Source organism: Epinephelus moara, chromosome 22 (assembly GCF_006386435.1).
Source record: "Epinephelus moara isolate mb chromosome 22, YSFRI_EMoa_1.0, whole genome shotgun sequence".
Lineage (NCBI taxonomy): Eukaryota > Metazoa > Chordata > Actinopteri > Perciformes > Serranidae > Epinephelus > Epinephelus moara.
The window spans coordinates 37125824-37143430 of NC_065527.1; the positions used below are offsets into that span (position 1 = coordinate 37125824).

General features: G+C 40.6%; 1 protein-coding gene across 1 annotated transcript in view; it reads right to left on the minus strand.

Moving 5' to 3' along the window:
• LOC126383460 (semaphorin-6D-like) overlaps positions 1–17607 on the minus strand; it is a 481075-nt gene that overhangs the window by 96205 nt on the left and 367263 nt on the right. Inside the window, exon 18 of the mRNA XM_050033965.1 lies at positions 10685–10762. Coding sequence (XP_049889922.1) covers positions 10685–10762 — 78 coding nt within the window. The remainder of the gene's footprint in view (positions 1–10684; positions 10763–17607) is intronic.

The window sequence follows — 17607 nt, forward strand, 5'->3', positions numbered from 1 at the left end:
TTAAATTGAACAGATCAAACGGAAGGAGATTAAAAATAGAAATATAAAACTACAGAGGGAATGAGAAATAATGTTTGTAATGTAGTCTGTTTCAAATGAAGCTGCGACCCTCTGCAGTGGAGTAAAGTCCCAGATACTATCTGTAAATTTTATTCCTTTATATCCTCCATTATAAAGAAAGAACATTCTTTGCTAGCTTGATGCTAATGGCAGTACTCACCGGGTTGATAAAGTGCTTCTGCTGTAACTCTGTGTGGCAACGTCCCTACAGGAAACATCAAAAGGCTGGGGTGTTGTTGCTGTACAGGGAGAAGTTGTGGAAGACAAAAGAAAATCCAACATGCTAGACTTTCTGTTGGGACTTCGTGAGGCGTCCCAGACGTGGCGTCGGTTGTCGTCTACTGTGACACATTACACGAGATGAAATGATGGATTATCACGTATGACACTTGTTGTTCACGATCTGAGCCGACACCATACAATGCTGCAATGGGCTATAATTGGGCTGATATCGTGTAGTGTGAACCTGACATAAAACTAATAGGAATCTTAAATAGCTACCAAAATTAACACTGCGTTATTATGCTACTATATCAGTGGCATAATATGGTCTCAAAATGACAATAATATTGATTATCACAATTATTTCTGGGAAAATACATCATCCAACAAAACTCGTTACATCATTCAACACACACACACACACACACCATCTCCAGGGGAAACGGCTGACTTGCTGCCACGACAACCGAGTCCATCTGGTGCTCATCTCCTGTGGAACCTGTCTGTTTGTCCCTCGTCTTTCTCTCCTCTGCTCCCTCCATCTTCCTCCTCTACCTGCCTCATCCTCTCTTTCTCTCCCTCTTCTGCTGAAGTTAGTTCAACTTCTGTATGCTGTAAAATGTCCTTTTTCACTCCAGCTCTTGCCTTCCTTCCTCCATCCCTTCATCCCTCCTTCTCTCCCTGGAGGAAATCTTCCACTTATCAGCCGAAGTTTGAGAAGCTGGACTCAGTTCAGCTCAGAGATGTTCAGTTGAGTGAAGCTCTGAATTATATCTGCGTCTTCAGAAGCTGTATTTATACTGAGGTCAGGCTGGACTAGGCTGATTTGTTTTTTACAGACCAAACTTTAACTTGGTTGGTTGGGTGAATGGTTCCCAGACCCCCAGTACAGCAGATCTGGCTCCAAATGTGTTCAGTTCAGCTGTAGAAAAGTCACACAGTCTGAGGATAAAGTCTGAATGAGGTGGGTGGGACATGTGACTGGACTGTACTGTGTCGGGAGTTTTGATGTTAACAGAGGTGGATCAGATCCAGGAAGCTGTGATGAGATCTTCACTGACACTAATAGAGGATAATCACCAAACTTGGTCAAACTTCACTTCAGTGCAGAGCACACAGGACGAGCACTGACTGCTCTCCCATCAGCCTCCGACACATTCTAACACATGATGATGTTTATTAAAGGCAATGATGTCTGCTGATGAGTTACATGTAACCCGCAGACTTTTACTGGGTCACTGTGGTAGAGTTAGTTTGGAAAAAGAAGAACTGGAAACAGAAAAGTCATTTTTCCTCTCTTTTGCTAAAAGAGGAGAGGATGCTGACGTGGCTGTCATGCCACCGCTGATGTTGTCTTCTTCTTCTTCTCTCAAATCTTTCTGCTCTACTCACTCTAATGATGCTCTCATATATAAATCCTCCACATCTCCCTGCTTGCACCCATTTTTCTGTCGTTGCCCTCTTTTTCTTTTCACGTCTCCTCCTGATTCCTGATATCATCACACTACAGTTTGCCTCTGACATCATCTTATTCTGCTGAATTTGTTTGGATTGGAGAAGTCAGCTTTATTTTCTGGATCAAACTGAAAAGTGTCATTTAATTTATATCATTCAATCATTTCAGTGTGATATTTTAATTTAGAAGAGTAACTTTACTATCTGCAATGTTCCTAGCTCATATTTCATTTGGACCATTTTCTCCATGACACTAACCAGCTTGCCTGCCTCGTTCCGAAGACATCAAATATCGGCACTTGGGCAGTGAGCTGTCCTTTCACATTGGCGTGATATGCACGCCAGGCGCAGTCAATTTGTAACGGTGTCTGACAGTGTCAGGGGAAATTGCAGCAGGACTACAACATAAGTTAAGAAGGCCAAAAGTCTGAGTAAAGGCCTTTTTTTCCCTCTTTTTTTTCATCCAAAATTGTCGCATGCCTAAAAATAAATACACCCTCATGTTGTGTCAATCATGTTTGCACACTGAGTCCGAAACTTTCATCCTTCATTAAACTTTTCGGAACAGGTTCATTTTTCTGCATTTTTCGTATCCGTCAGAGCCTTGAGAGACGTTTGACCAAGAGACAGTGAAGAAAATGTGGCGGGGGGGCACAGCCACGACAACACAGAGGAACAGAATCATTTCATAAGTAAGTTAGCTCACTTCAACAGGTCAGATAGTAATATTCAGGTGGATGACGATAAAGAGGAGGAGGAGGTGGAGACTGAGAGGGTAGACAGCTCCGCAGCTGTGGTGCCAAATTTTGTCACATGTTGCGAATTTTGGCACAATAAAACACATCAGGTTTCTGTGTGTTACTTCTTTTTTTTTCAGATGACGGATTAAAAGAACGCATCCGAAAAAAAACTGACTCAGTGTGCGAAGGCCTTAAGGGAGGGGTGGCAGATGGGTTCAACAATCACTGACTTTCATCCAGGAGGCCAGTGTTCACCTCCCATATGATTGTAAAACCAAACCCTGTTCTTTTTTCCAAAACCCAACCACGTGCTTTTGTTGCCTCAACCCAACTTTGTGTGTGTGTGTGTTGGCTAAATGTAACCATATGCGTTTGTTGTTGAAGGTAAAAAACATCAATTCATGGTATTGTTCTGACGTACTGCATTTATCTTGACAACGACTGTATGCAAACAATACATTTCCTGTGAAAAACTGAAGTGTATTTTGAAAAGACACAATGCATGTAACAGGCTGAAGTTGACATGGCATCCAACAACATCAACAACAGGTGCAACCAGGCTACCTTGCATATCAGTGTTTCCCCACCCCCCCTTAAAGGTCAAGTTAATTTTATTAGGGTCCGGGCAGCTAAGCTGCCAGGACAGTATTGTAATCCTAGGCATTCTTCTTCTTTCTTCTTCCGAGGAAATCATACTTCCCATGGGTGAAAATTCACCAAACTTTGCATACACACATACATACATACATGTCTGTGTCGGTGTCCATCAAAGCGTTTTAGTAGTCAAAGTGCTCAGCCTGCTCTTTGTGACTGCTGGGGAGCAGCAGTTTCCTCTAACACCAATTTGTGAAAGCAAATTACAGTTAACAACTGTATTTTGTGGGAGACAGCACTGACATTTTGATTATCAGAGAAGAAAGAGGAATGCAGAGACAACAGACGATGGAGAGGTAAATCTGCCGGCTTTTAAGTCTGTGAATCCAATGAAGGGACCAAGACTAAATAAAAGTATAAATCTATACCTGTTGTCTGTGTTTATCTGTTTGCCTCTGTACATCTCCTTTTACCTACTTTGACTGTCTGACACTGATATCAGTATCTGAGCTCTGTCTCTCACTCGTCACTCTTCCCTTTCCACCTCTTGCATCACATCTTCGCCTCCCTCTCTGTTTCCCTCCTCGTCCCTTTTCATCTCCGCCGGCTCGTTCTTAATCACCCTGCAGCGTCTCATTTCTGTTGCGGCTGCATGCCACTGTGATTCTATTAAAAAGTCAGTTGTCTTTCTTATAAGTACAGTAGATATTGCTGTTTCCTGTGTGTAACCTCGCTTCATTTTTCAACAGCTGGACCAGGACAGCTGGGTTTCAAACTCACCCTCTGCTCCTCCATTAGTTCTGTCTTTTGACCAGAAGTCAATCAAACAAGAAGCAAGAAAGCAAGAAGTAATAGAAGAGAAAGAGGCAGATTTTCAGGGACTTTAGAAATACTAAGATAATAATTGTTTGCCTTGTAAGCTCTCAAAATTAAACATCTACCCTGGAACCGTCATCACTCACTGATCCAATGTCTTATTAAAAACCATGTATCTGAATTCAGCTGATTTTCCCTTCGGGATAACTAAAGTTATTTATATTCTATTCTATTCTTCAAAATGTGAACTTTTTAGTCCTAGTCCACATGTACATGGGTATTTTTGAAAACGTAGCTCTTTCTATTTGTTTTATCCTTTCATCCACATGCAAACTATGTTAGAGGTCATGGAAAATGTAAGTTTTTGTAAAACTCCATGCAGGTTGAAGATTATCAGAAACTTCATTTTCATTGTTGACTGGGAAAACTGAGTTTTCAGCCTGTGATGTCAGAGTGTGCACTGTTACTTTCTCTGTACAGCGTCACACATGAGGTGACATTTAGTGCAATGGCGGACAATGACCAAAACAGTGCTGGCTCTAACGTTGCTACAGTAACAGGACTTTTTACGTGTTTACACATACATGTACAGTTAATGTCCCATTAAACTGAGGAACAGAGGTGTCAGTCAGCAGCATTTGGCAGAAAGTTTATCAAAACAAAGATGGAGGCACCGGAGAAAGAAATCAGACGTGCTGTATACGTTTAAATTAAAATGTCTGGACTTTTTGGATCTTCTAATACGGAAGGAAAGGACGACTTGAATATTTCACATGTGATTTGCAACCGATGTCATATGAAAAATAATACTACAAACATGAGGGCTCACCTCACACTCCATGGTGTTAGCCGCTGATGGCCTAGTGCGGCTGTACTAGATATTTGATATATTTATTAGATATACCTTTTTATGACCCTATTTTACAACTCTACAAGCCAGAAGAACTACCATCCCAAAAAACGCCATTTCTAGAGTACTAACTTACTAGTTCGGCTTTACTAGATATTTGATATATTCAGTAGATATATCTATTTACAACCCTATTTAGAACCCAACTTTGCAAATCAGAAGAACTACAACTATGTTGCTGATATGTATCAAGCTGCATGGCGCGGTCCTAGGGAATTTCTTCTTCCGATATGGAAGTTGTAAATACTGAATTGAGAGTACACTGTGGACTTTAAGGGGATGGTAAACACATTTGTGCAATCAGATTTTAAATATCTAATTTCTAAATGGGTGAAAATTAATTTTATCCATATTTTACCCATATCTGACAGCACCCCCAGTTGTTGACTACACTCACATGATAGTTGAGGTCAAGAGCTCTCTATAACAGTTGGTCCCATGTCTGTACCCCCTTTTGTTGCTGAATTATAAGCCTTCAAACATGCATCGAGGTCAAGGTTCAAAGGTCAATATTTTAAAGCAGGAGCCATGTAGAATCTCCATACTGGCATGTGTTACTCTCCAGGTTGAGACCTTTCCAATGATGTATTTGGTTTAGCTCTACGACAAAGTTTTGATTTTTTTCATTTTTTGGACACAAGTCATGCCAGGTCTAGTTTCAGAGAGCACTTTGAAGGCCCAGTGTATAAAGTGATTTTCTTTTTTTTACTGTAAACAGTTACTAAAATCAGTCATCCTCAGAGAATGCAATACTACTGACCAATCTAGTACATTACTACAAGCTTGGAGGAAGGTCTAAAGTGCTTGGGTCACGGTTAGGGTTGATAAGACCAAGCCGTTCTCATTCACGCATAGGTTACTATTTACACAACCCTGGAGATTTTTTGTATCTTTATGATTCTTGGTTTGGGGATTTTATGTCAGCATGACATACATTCAATCAGAATCTGTTTTATTAGCCAATGCAAGCATACAACGAATGTGTCTTGGTGTTTGCTCCCAAAAACACGCAACACATAAGAATGGAAAAGCGTGGAAAAATGAGCTTCCAAATGCTCATATCTGATTTTTTTTTTAGATTTACTCTAGTGGTAGTCACATGCAGAATTACAAGATTGCACAAAAACAAAAGGATGAATGTATAATTAAGTGCAAATAAAGTATCTTTACATGTTCACATATGTTGTATAAGAGACGAGACCAGGGGCGGACTGGGACACAAATTCTGCCCGGGACATTCAGGCGCACTGGCCCACACGTTTCTACCTATAATCCTCTATATGCTTGTACACACTACACAAACGCTGTCCTCAGAATCAACTGCATAAATGGCTATGGTCTTATTATTTAACTTAAAATAAGAGCATATGAGTCTATCCTAATGCATCTAATTTTATGCACAATATAATTATCTGCCCTGTCCTGCCCAGCCCTGCTCTTGTGTTACATAAGCCCAATTTATATCTCCATGGCTCACAGCCATGAACTAAGGAGGTATAAATTGGGCAATAGGCCCTATAGTCAACTTTTAGTCAACTTACTACTACAACAAAAAAATCCCACTTCGTACTACTAAAAAGGTTTTCCTCTGGCTAAAATGTAATGCATAGTAGGCTATGCCTTCACATTGCACCTGTCATATTTCTGGTCTCATCCTCCTCCTCCTCACGACTGGGGTTAGTCTGTCCCTCAGCTTCATTGTCGTTGGGACTGGGAACACCACCTAATGTTAACTGCATGCATCCACAGGAAAAAAGCAAGAACATATTTTCTTTTAGTATAGGTTTAAACTATAATGACTTAATGCAATACCTAGTAGGCTAGTTGGCCTCTTGAACCGGACACCTAGAAGAAATACGCAATTTGCCAAAGCCAAACTTGCACATTACACACTCACGAACATTAGCTAATGTTAATATACCTGCTATAATGGCACTGTCGGCTCCAGCTCCATCTCCGTCGTTAGCAACACCAGCAGCCTCAACCAACGCCTCGGCCCAACAGGTCGGTTATTTTGGAGCACTTTGCTGCCTCTACTTGTAAAGATTTAAGTTTTTTTATTCGAGTTTTTTCCGCGCCACCCTTTCTTTTTTTTAACCGGCTTTTCCATGTTTTCTGTCTAACAGTCAAACTAGCCTGATCTGCCATGAGTAATGACTGATGACTGCGACTGAGTCAATCAGATTTCAAGAAAAGCGAGAGCCTCTTTCCTATTGGAGGAGGCTGCTCTTATCTCCTCCTTAAAGCATCAAAACATAAGATTGACACCTACATTCCCTCTGAACATCTCACAGCAAACAAACAACATGGGAGGGACGCACATTGCAGCACTGACAGCTGGCAATTAGCTTGACATTCACTAGTCTCACCGGGCGAGCCCCACAGGCTTCGTTCCACTGTGGCTGATTTAGATAACCCAGAGATAACATGCAGAACTTTTTCCCCATCAACCAATGGATTGGTTAAGGTAGAAATTCAATTGACCAAAATTTTCTTTGACTAAGTACAGCCCTACTATAGTAACAACAAACAAAGCCCAAAGTGCAGTCAGAGTTGTGATTGAGGCAGGATCAGCTCCACTGATGATTTGTACCAAAAAAAGAAAAAGCAATTGGAGAGAATCCAGATGCCATAGATCTGATGGCTTTCTTTTGTTTTTCCTGTTTCACAAATCCTTAATTTTGTACATTAATATGGTGCTTTTAGAAATAAGTCTCCCCTGATATAAAGTGTAGACATGTTTGTTGTTAATGGACCAAAACGTGCGGAGTAACTCCTTTCGATGCTTTTAGTTTGACTCTAAATTCAAGACACGAGAGTCGAAGCCTGAAGATGAAACCCCAGGTGTTTCTGTGCTTGACTCCATCAATATGCTGAGACAAGATGAGATTTTAGCAGCACACACACACACTGTGGCGCCACCTTCCAATCAATAACTCCAAAGTGTCAGGTAGCTCGTGCCCACTCCACAAGACTTCATGACAATCGATCTGCGGCCGAACCGCCACTTACTCTGCCGTTCCTCTGCTCCCCTGCCCCTCAGCCAAAATAAATCTAAACAATATTATTTTCATATTCATCTTTTCGGGGGTGGAGTTGTTTTAATCCTGGGAGAACTGTGGAGTGTTTGCAGCCTGAAAACCAACTTATCTAAACGCCTCACTCAGTGTTTGTCTCACAAACTCTTCTGATCAGACGTTAAAGTTTAGTAATGAGCAGCAGGATGACCTCTTGTCCTTGAACATGTGTCTTTCAGAGACACTGATGCTGTTCAGCGCTGAGGCATCTGTCGTCCCAGCTCAAACAAAGTGTGTTACCTGCAGTGACACTGTGGGGATGGTGGCTGTGTGATCAGCAGATCAATGATCAGGAATCAGCCATGCATAAATGCCCGGCACGCCAGCTGTCTGCCAGAGTGTGAACTCTGAAATGCCTCGTGTGGAAACTTTCCCCTGATGATCATCTAAACTTCATCTGATCTGATGAGCATGTAAACACCAGGACACTTCCTGTTTGCTTTGTTGAGGAGAGTTAACATATTGCTTTAAATATCAATCCAATTATTTATAGAACAGCGAAGGATAACATGAGCCATTTCCTTTGAGTGTTCCCGATTAAACAATCTCCCCTTGATCTTTTTACTGCGGACTAAGTGAGTACACAGCAGCTTTGGATCTCTAAACTGATGAGAACATTTAAGTGTTTCTGGATGCAAAGAAAAGCTTTGATTATTTGTTCACTTCATGTCATTCTTTATTTTTTTTTCTTCATCCACAGTCAGAGGATGTGTAACTATCTAGTGGGATTTATTTTCCAACAAGCTGATCAAGTTTCTAGTTTAGTTTAGTTTGGATTTTTGGAAGTGGAGTTAAATGAGGTAATTATCCCTAGTTAGTGTATTACCTACAGTTGATGGTGGTCAGCACGCCCCCAGTTTGGAGAAGCAGGCAGGAGGAACGGACTAGCTTAACACAACAAACTACAGAGAAACTCATATTACAACACACAAAAAGGGCGACTTCATCGTTTGCTCAGGACGCTATTACTCCCCTATATCTTTACATAGCAGATTCAGTATCTGACCAAATGTCTCCTCTTCTGTTCCTGAGTTCTGATGGTTTTCATATGGTGTTTACAGAGCATTATGATGTCACAGTGAAGTTGACCTTGGACCTTTTGGATTTAAATACCATCACTTCATCATTTTATCCTATTAGACATTTCTGTGCAATGTTGTCAAAAAATGTAAATAATTTCTTGCCAAAAACATGTTTTGTGAGGTCATAGTGACCTTTGACCTATGGCCACTTACCTCTAATCAGTCCAACTGGACATTTGTACCAATTTTGAGGGAACTCTCTCAAGTTAAGATATCACGTTTACAAGAATGAGCCAGACTCAAGGTCACAGTGACCTTTGACCTATGACTACCAAATTCTAACCACCTCATTGTGTTTAAGATGATGTTTGTGCCAAATTTGTAGAAATTCTCATAGAAGATATCACATTCACGAGAATGAGACAGACAGGGTCACCTTGACCCCAGAATATTCTAATCTGTTCATTGTCCAGTCAAAGTGGACGTTTTTGCCACATTTGAAAAATTCCCTCAAGGCGTTCTTGAGATATCACGTTCACAAAAATGAGACTGACGTAAGGTCACAGTAACCTTGACCTTTATTCACCAAAATTGAATAATTTCATTGTTAAGTCCAAGAGGATATTTGTGTCAAATTTAAAAAACTTCCCTCGAGGAAATCTTGAGATATAGTGTTCATGAGAATGGACGTAGGGACATACGGACAGACAGACAACCGACAAACATAATGTCTCTGGCCACGGCTACTGCACAGGCATAAAAATAACCATCCAGTGAGCGGCATTTGTGCTGGTTAAAATGCTGCATTAATAAAGTAGATCTGGTACAAGCTGACAGACACATCAAATGACCAAACATTATAACAAGGCTGTGGGGCTCATCAAGACTGAATCAGAAAAACCTCTTCTGCTCTGACACATCTTCTGGTCTGTGTTGAGCAAATTAGCCACTAGAAGCTGTGGTTAACAGTGCTTCTGAGTGGCTAAGGGGCGTTGTTAGGCATGATGCAGAGCATTTACAAGTGTAAACATGAATCCATGGATCCATCCTGCCTTGTATCAAAAACTCAGACTGCTGCTGGTGGTTTGATGGTGAGGGGGATTTTCCTGGCAAACATTAGGCCCTTTAATACCTGCTGAGAGTGGTGTACAAGCCAGACCTAGTGTTGTTGCTGACCATGTGCATTCTTTATGGCCACAATCTACACATCTTCTAATGGTACCTTCCATCAGGATGTCACAGAGATCAATGTGCTACAGTCACAAGATCTGATCATAAAGAGTTGGAATGGGCAGCTGCTGTGTGACACTGTCATATCAAAATGACTTGTCATGGCGGAGCTAACAAAGCGGCCATCAGTGTATATTATACTGTCAGCAAATGTGGAAAAGCGAACTTTAAAGCTCACAAAGAGATTAAGGTGACAGTTACTGAACAAGTGTTTGTGATGCTTCCAACACAAACTCAGAGAACAAACTGAGTCCTTTCCAACAAAGTTTTAAACCAAGAGATTTATACCAACAGAGTGCATGCAGTACATTCTTGCTGACATCCATTTTAACATTTGTTCCCATTATGTTTCCTCATCCATCCTTTTACTTTGGCTGCAAGGGTGAAAGGCATCATGGATTTACATCTCTCACATATACAAGCCACTGCTCGCTGCAGCAGATATATGAGTTGAGGTGTCACAGCTTTATTAGCTGTCGAATTGATGATGGCTTAGAGAAGAAAGAGAGGAAAAAACCAAAGCGACAGAGAGGGAGGAAAAGAGGAAGTGACACGTACTTGAAACCTGGTGCCATGTTGGCACAACTCCCGGTCCGCAGCCAGATGCAGTATGGGTCACGAGAGGCCAGGCATGCTCTGGAGAAAGAGAGGAGAGGGAAGTTTGTTGTTTAAGTGGGCTGCAGGATATCAGGAAATCAGGAGTGGAACAGATAATAACACTCCTGAATATCAGACAACAATATTACTTGCGGTAACTAAACATAATGGGGTGGCATAGCTCAATATTTTTCCAAAATCTTTTTTTTTTTTTTTTTAAGATATTTTTTGGGGCATTTTTAGCCTTGGATAATAATGGATAGGACAGACAAGTGTGAAAGGGGGAGAGAGAGAGGGAGTGACATGCAGCAAAGGGCCACAGGCTGGAGTCAAACCTGGGCCTCTGTGGCAACAGCCTTGTACATGGGGCGCCTGCTCTACCACTAAGCCACCGACGCCCCCAGAATCTTTCAATTTTGTGATAAAAGCACCAAATTTGGCAGATGTGTTGACAAATATATTTATAACAAATCTGGATATTGGGGCATCAGAAGCTCGCCCCCTGGTGGCCAGAGCAGGCAATTGAATCCTACCTGCCCACGGACCCGTCCCGTTAATTGGATCCACTCCAAAATGTGATGGCTTCTAAACTGGACCATGTTACATGCCTCCACCAAGTTTTGTGAAAATCGGTTTGACAGTTTTCACGTAATCCTCATCCAAAAAATGAATGGAAGTGAATGGGCAGCCACGTGTGGGCGGCCCGTGCAAACGCCCCCTGACTTGGATCAACACCAAAATTTAATGTATTCTAAGTTGGCATGTGTTACATCCCTCCACTGAATTTTGTGAAAATCGGTCAGGCAGTTTTTGTATAATTCTGCTAACAAACTAATTAAAAAATTATATATAAATTATAATATAAATTATAAATTATAATATAAATTAACTAACTAAAAAATTGTTAATTTTTGCGATAAAAGCGCCAAATTTGGTACATTTATAGCTTAATATACCAGAATAGAACACTTTTGTCACCCCCCCAAGCTGCTGTTACCATGTTTTCAGCACCACAAATATAATTTAGAGACCTGTTAAAGTGAAAAATATGTTTCATTCTAATGTAGGACAATAGTAAACTAAAGACATCCAACACAATGGTGAGATTTATAGTTATTTATAAGGCCATTTAACAATGTTCAGTGAACATACTTAACAGTTACACTGTAACAGTTTGAACATATGATATCTAACTAGTACAGCCATCTGCAGCAATTTGGGGGCGTTTCCACAGGCCGCCCACACGTGGCCGCCCATTCACTTCCATTCATTTTTGGATGAGGATTATGTGAAAACTGTCCAACCGAAACTTGGTGGAGGCATGGAGCATGGTCCAACTTAGAAGCCATTACATGTAGGAGGGGATCCAATTAACGGGACGGGTCCATGGGCAGGTAGGATTCAATTGCCTGCTCTGGCCACCAGTGGGCGAGTTTCTGATGCCCCAGTATCCAGATTTGTTCTAAATATATTTGTCAACACATCTGCCAAATTTGGTGCTTTTATCACAAAAATGAACGATTTTATAGCTATGCCGCCTCACTAACAGATGTTAAAGTGTTCTCAATTCTTGACTCAGACCTGTGCTTGTGCCACATCGTCTGACATGATTTTTTTTTTTTTTTTTTTAGACATCACTTCCTCTCTGGCATTCAACCTTTCATCTGCACTTGTCACACTTTCCATCTTCAATCATACAGTAGTGCTAAAGCACTAGTCCAATAAACCTCACTCTCAGATTCTGACCAATCAGATGATGCTGTAAAATATTATTAAAAAGTTATGAACATTTCTGAAAAAATGTAATAAAATGTCAAAAAATGTTAATAAAATGCCAAACAATATAATTAAAATGTCAGAAAAAAAGGTATTGAAAGAGGCATGCTAAAATGTTTCCTAACCTGGCAGTGATTAAATGTTTTTTTTACCATCCCATCATCGAGTGCAGCCAGTGAAAGAGACATCTCCTTCGCTGGATTTAGAAAACTGAGAACCCAGCTTAATGTGAGTGACTGTCCGATTGCAGGATTTTTGTCAACGGATGCAGCTTTGACTTAGACATAATGACGGGTGACTTCCGGTGAGGCGAGCACCCAAGATGGTAGTGTGACACTCCGTGGGGCTTTACCCAGTTCACCCTCCTATAACGATTTTGGAGATATCTAAGATAGATAAAATAACTACATATTAGAACAAGAAGGGAAGAAATATGCAGGGAGTCCAAAAATCCATCACACAGTACAGTCTGAGAGGCCAAATTAGCCGACCGGCCGCAGAAGACGTAGACAACAACATGGCGCCTCCGCAGACAGACACCGCAGCTGAGCTAGCTAGCATTAAAACTTTGCTCCAAACCATTGCATCGGACATGAGCGGGCTGAAAGCAGGCATGGATGCAGTCCAAACTACAGTGGAGACGCTTGGGTGACTGAGGCTGAAACACGGACTTCGGTGCTGGAGGATAAAGATGGGGTCAGAGAAACAGCGGTGAACACAGCGATGAGAACCGTCACACAGCTGCAGGAGCGAGTTATCTACCTGGAGGATGCCAGGCGGCGTAATAATGTTCGCATTGTGGGGATAGAGGAAGGCACTGAAGGACATGATATACAGGGGTTTGTACAGAAACTCATCTCTGAAACACTGGATGTCGAGCTGACACAGGACTTTGAAATCGAGCGCTCCCACAGAACTGGCCAATGAGGAGGCAGAGACCAGCACATTCTGGTACGTTTCCTGAGATTCACAGCCAGGGAGGCTGTTCTACGTGCGGCGAGAGAGAAAGGACGAGCGACATGGAAGAGTAAACCAGTCTCCTTTTTCCAGGATTTGCCTCAGGATGTTATCCACAAACGCAAGAAGTTTGATGGAGTGAAAAAGAAGCTGCAGGAAAAGGGGCTACGGTACACTATGGTATACCCAGCCACGCTGAGAGTCATCGCCGACAACATCAGACACACTTTCACTTCACCTGAGGATGCTGGAGTTTTTCTGTCATCAAGAGGCTGATAAAACAAAGTGGACGAAGTGACCACCCTGATTTGGTGAGCTAAAATCAGAATTTACCTTGGACATATACAAATACATATATATATATATATATATATATATATATATATATATTTTTTTTTTTTTTTTTTTTTTTTTTCTCCTTCTCTCTCTTTTTTTTTTTTTAAATCATCCAGCAGTTGTTGTTTTTTTTTCCTCCTCATTGAGTCAGCCGGTACGATGGAAGACGGTGTTTACAGACATTGCAGTCCCCTCACTGCACTCGAGGAGATTGGATATTTATTTACTTTTATTTATTTATTTATTTATTGTCTTTCTTTACTGGGATGCTGCAAGGTGCGATAACGGTTGAAAGACCAGGACAAACCATCTGAACTTGTGATCTATACTTGTGTCATCTTTGAACATACAAATTGAGTCATATTTTAAGTTAATTTACAGGACTATGGGGATTATAAGTGATTTCCTGCAGCATCTGACTTTATTTGATTTTTTAAATTTTTTTATAAATAACTTGATAGTGAGGGCTGTGAAAGACTGAAAGATCTGCATAAATTGCGTACAGGACTCAATGTTGGGAGCTGCTATGTAAAAGAAGGGAAGATTCTAACATTTTATGAGAATGAATCATAGGTTTGGAATTTATTTGCCAGATATATCTGGCTATAACTCGCAGGGTTTCGGATGGACTATGAACCTTATATCAGTAGGCTATGTCAAAGTAAGGCATGGGGAATAGTTCTCCACTAAAACTATATGCAGGGATGGAGCTAAAATAGGAACAGGGGAGAGGAGGAGGGAAAAAAAAAAAAAAAACTGAGAAAAATTAATGTTAAAAGAAAGGAAGGGTTCAGGGGGAGCGTCCAGCGGGGATGGGACTTCGAGTTTCATGGACCTATTACTCCATTGTGTTGTTTAGGGGTTAAGGTTATGGCAAACCATCTGGTTCGGAAGTGGTTGCCAGCTGAGTGTTTTCTTTTATGTGTATGTTTTTATTCTTTTTGTGTGTATATGTTTAGCACAGGGAAGCAGATAATTAAGAATGTGGCTTACAATGACATGTTTATATGCAGTTTGGAACAATGTTTAGGCCAATGGTCAGGGACACAGATCGAGATAACAGATACAGCTTATAATGACAGAAACGCTTAAAGTGCTCTCTGGGAATATTAAAGGGGCAAATTTAGCTATTAAGAGGAAAAAACTTCTTCTGTACTTGAAACAAAAAAAAGTAGATCTTTGCTTCTTGCAGGAAACTCATTTAAATAATGAGGAATCCACAAAACTCCAGAGAGACTGGGTTGGTAAAATATTTTTCAGTGCCTACTCCTCCAAACAGAGGGGAGTGTGCATACTAATCCCTAAGAACCTTAACATTATGTTATCCATAAGCAACTTTCTGGTGGGGATGGCAGATGGGTTGCATTAGACACAAGTTTTGGTGGCATTAGATGTTCTCTTATTAATATATATGCCCCAAATACTGACTCTCCAGATTTTTTTGTTGACATTTGCAATACTGTGAAACAGATTGGGAATACCTGTGATACTTGGGGGGGATTTTAACCAGGTGAGAAACCTGGTACTTGATAAATCAAATATCCCTAAATTTTAACCAGGTGAGAAACCTGGTACTTGATAAATCAAATATCCCTAACACAAGAACAACACAGAAATCTCAACTAGCAATAGATGTTCTGGAAGAAGGTGTAGACAGAGGTACTACGAACAAGGGGAAACAGCTGGCAGGTTTCTGGCTCAACGAGCAAAACAACAATTCAATCAAACACTAATAACATCTGTGTTAAAGGATGACGGGGTCTTAACCACAGATAGTGGGGAGATAAATGAGACATTTAGGACATTTTAACAATCGTTGTATACATCACAGTTCACCAAAACAGAGGAGGATATAGACAATTTTTTGTCAGTGGTACACTTGCCATCCCTATCAGAACAAATACAAAAAGAAATTGGGGGAGATATTACATTAGAAGAAATCCAGCAAGCTTTAAAAAAATCTGAATTCTGGGAAGTCCCCTGGGGGGATGGCTTCCCCACAGATTTTTATAAAGCATTTTCTGACATCTTGGCACCAAAGCTGCGCACAGTTTTTCAGGATGCACTTAAAAAAGGCCATATGTCAGACAGCATGCAATCCGCTGTGATCACACTCATACATAAAAAAGGCAAGAACCCCCAGCAATGCGGAAGCTATCGACCGGTCTCACTTATTAATGTAGATGTCAAAATATTGGCTAAGGTTCTAGCTTTAAGACTGGAGAAACACTTACCCAGTCTTATTCACCCGGACCAGGTGGGTTTTATTAGGGGGAGGTCTTCTGCAGACAATGTTCGCAGGTTATTACATTTAATTTGGCATACAAGGAATAACATCGAACCTATGTCGCTAGAGTAGAGTGGAGGTATTTATTTAAGATGTTACAAAGGTTTAGATTAGGGTCTTCATTTATAAATTGGGTAAGACTGCTGTATAGCAATTCTAAAGCCTCAGTACTAACAAATAGAAAGATGTCTAAAAGCTTTGACCTTCATAGAGGCACGAGGCGAGGGTGCCCCCTTAGCCCAAAGATTTTTGCGTTAGTATTAGAACCTTTAGCGGCTGCCATTAGATGCAACACAAATATTAGGGGAATTCACGCTGGAAAAACAGAACATAAACTGCTATTATACGCAGATGATGTATTGTTATCATCATCAAATCCAGAATTAGCTGTTCCTCATTTACTGTCGGTGATTGATTCCTTTTCTCTGATCTCAGGCTATAAGATAAATTGGGGGAAATCAGAGGCAATGCCTTTGTCAAAGATTTGCCCACCAGCGATTAGAAAAAAACTGGCAGTTTAATTGGCTTCCTTCAGGCTTGGTTTATCTAGGAATTAAGATTACCCCAGCCTTGAATAATATAATGATGGAAAATCTCCTCCCCCTTATTCAGAAAATTGAGAGTACTTTACAAAATTGGAAAAAGCTAGGACTATCCTTATTAGGCAAAATAAACATCTTAAAAATGATAATAGTTCCACAAATCAACTATATCACATGTCTTTTACCTTTGAGATTCCCTCTCCCACTACTATCAAGATTCAATAGGGCAATAAATTCATTTCTATGGGCAGGCAGAAGACCTCTTTTTAATAGAATTAAACTGTGCGCGGCTAATGAGGATGGGGGTCTCAGTCTACCGAGAGTTGACTGGTATCACTATGCTTTTTCTTTGAATCAGATGTCCAAACTGTATATGGCAGAAGATGAAGTCCCAGGATGGGTTTTAATTGAAAAGGAACTTACAGAACCCCTTCCGGTATGGGCTTTTATATCACAGACAGGAGGAGAAATACCATTTAGGAACCCATTGCTTGAGTTTGCAAGGGACACTTGGAAAGTATCACACCAAATTACTGGGGAAAAACCATCTTTTACCAAAAAATCGCCTCTTTGGCACAACAAACTCTTAAAAGTGGGCAAGAAGACGCTTTATTGGAGAACTTGGGTCGAGGCAGGTATAATTTTTATTGATGATGTTTTCGAGGATGATAATTTTATGTCATTTGGACAGATAATGATTAAATATAAAATTCCTAAGAAAGACTTTTGGAAATATCTCCAACTGAGAAGTTGTATAATGTCCATGAAAAGAAAACTTCCATTAATACATCAAACTAGTATACAAGAAATGTTACAGAACAGACAACAGGTGAAGGGTGGGGCTTCGAGATTTTACAGTACTATGAGACAATCTCTCCCACCAAAACTCAATGGTCTCAAACGAGCCTGGGAAGGGGATTTAGAAAGAGAAATAACTGATGAGAGATTCAAAGAAATTGTGGGTTCCTGGTGTAAAACATCGAGAG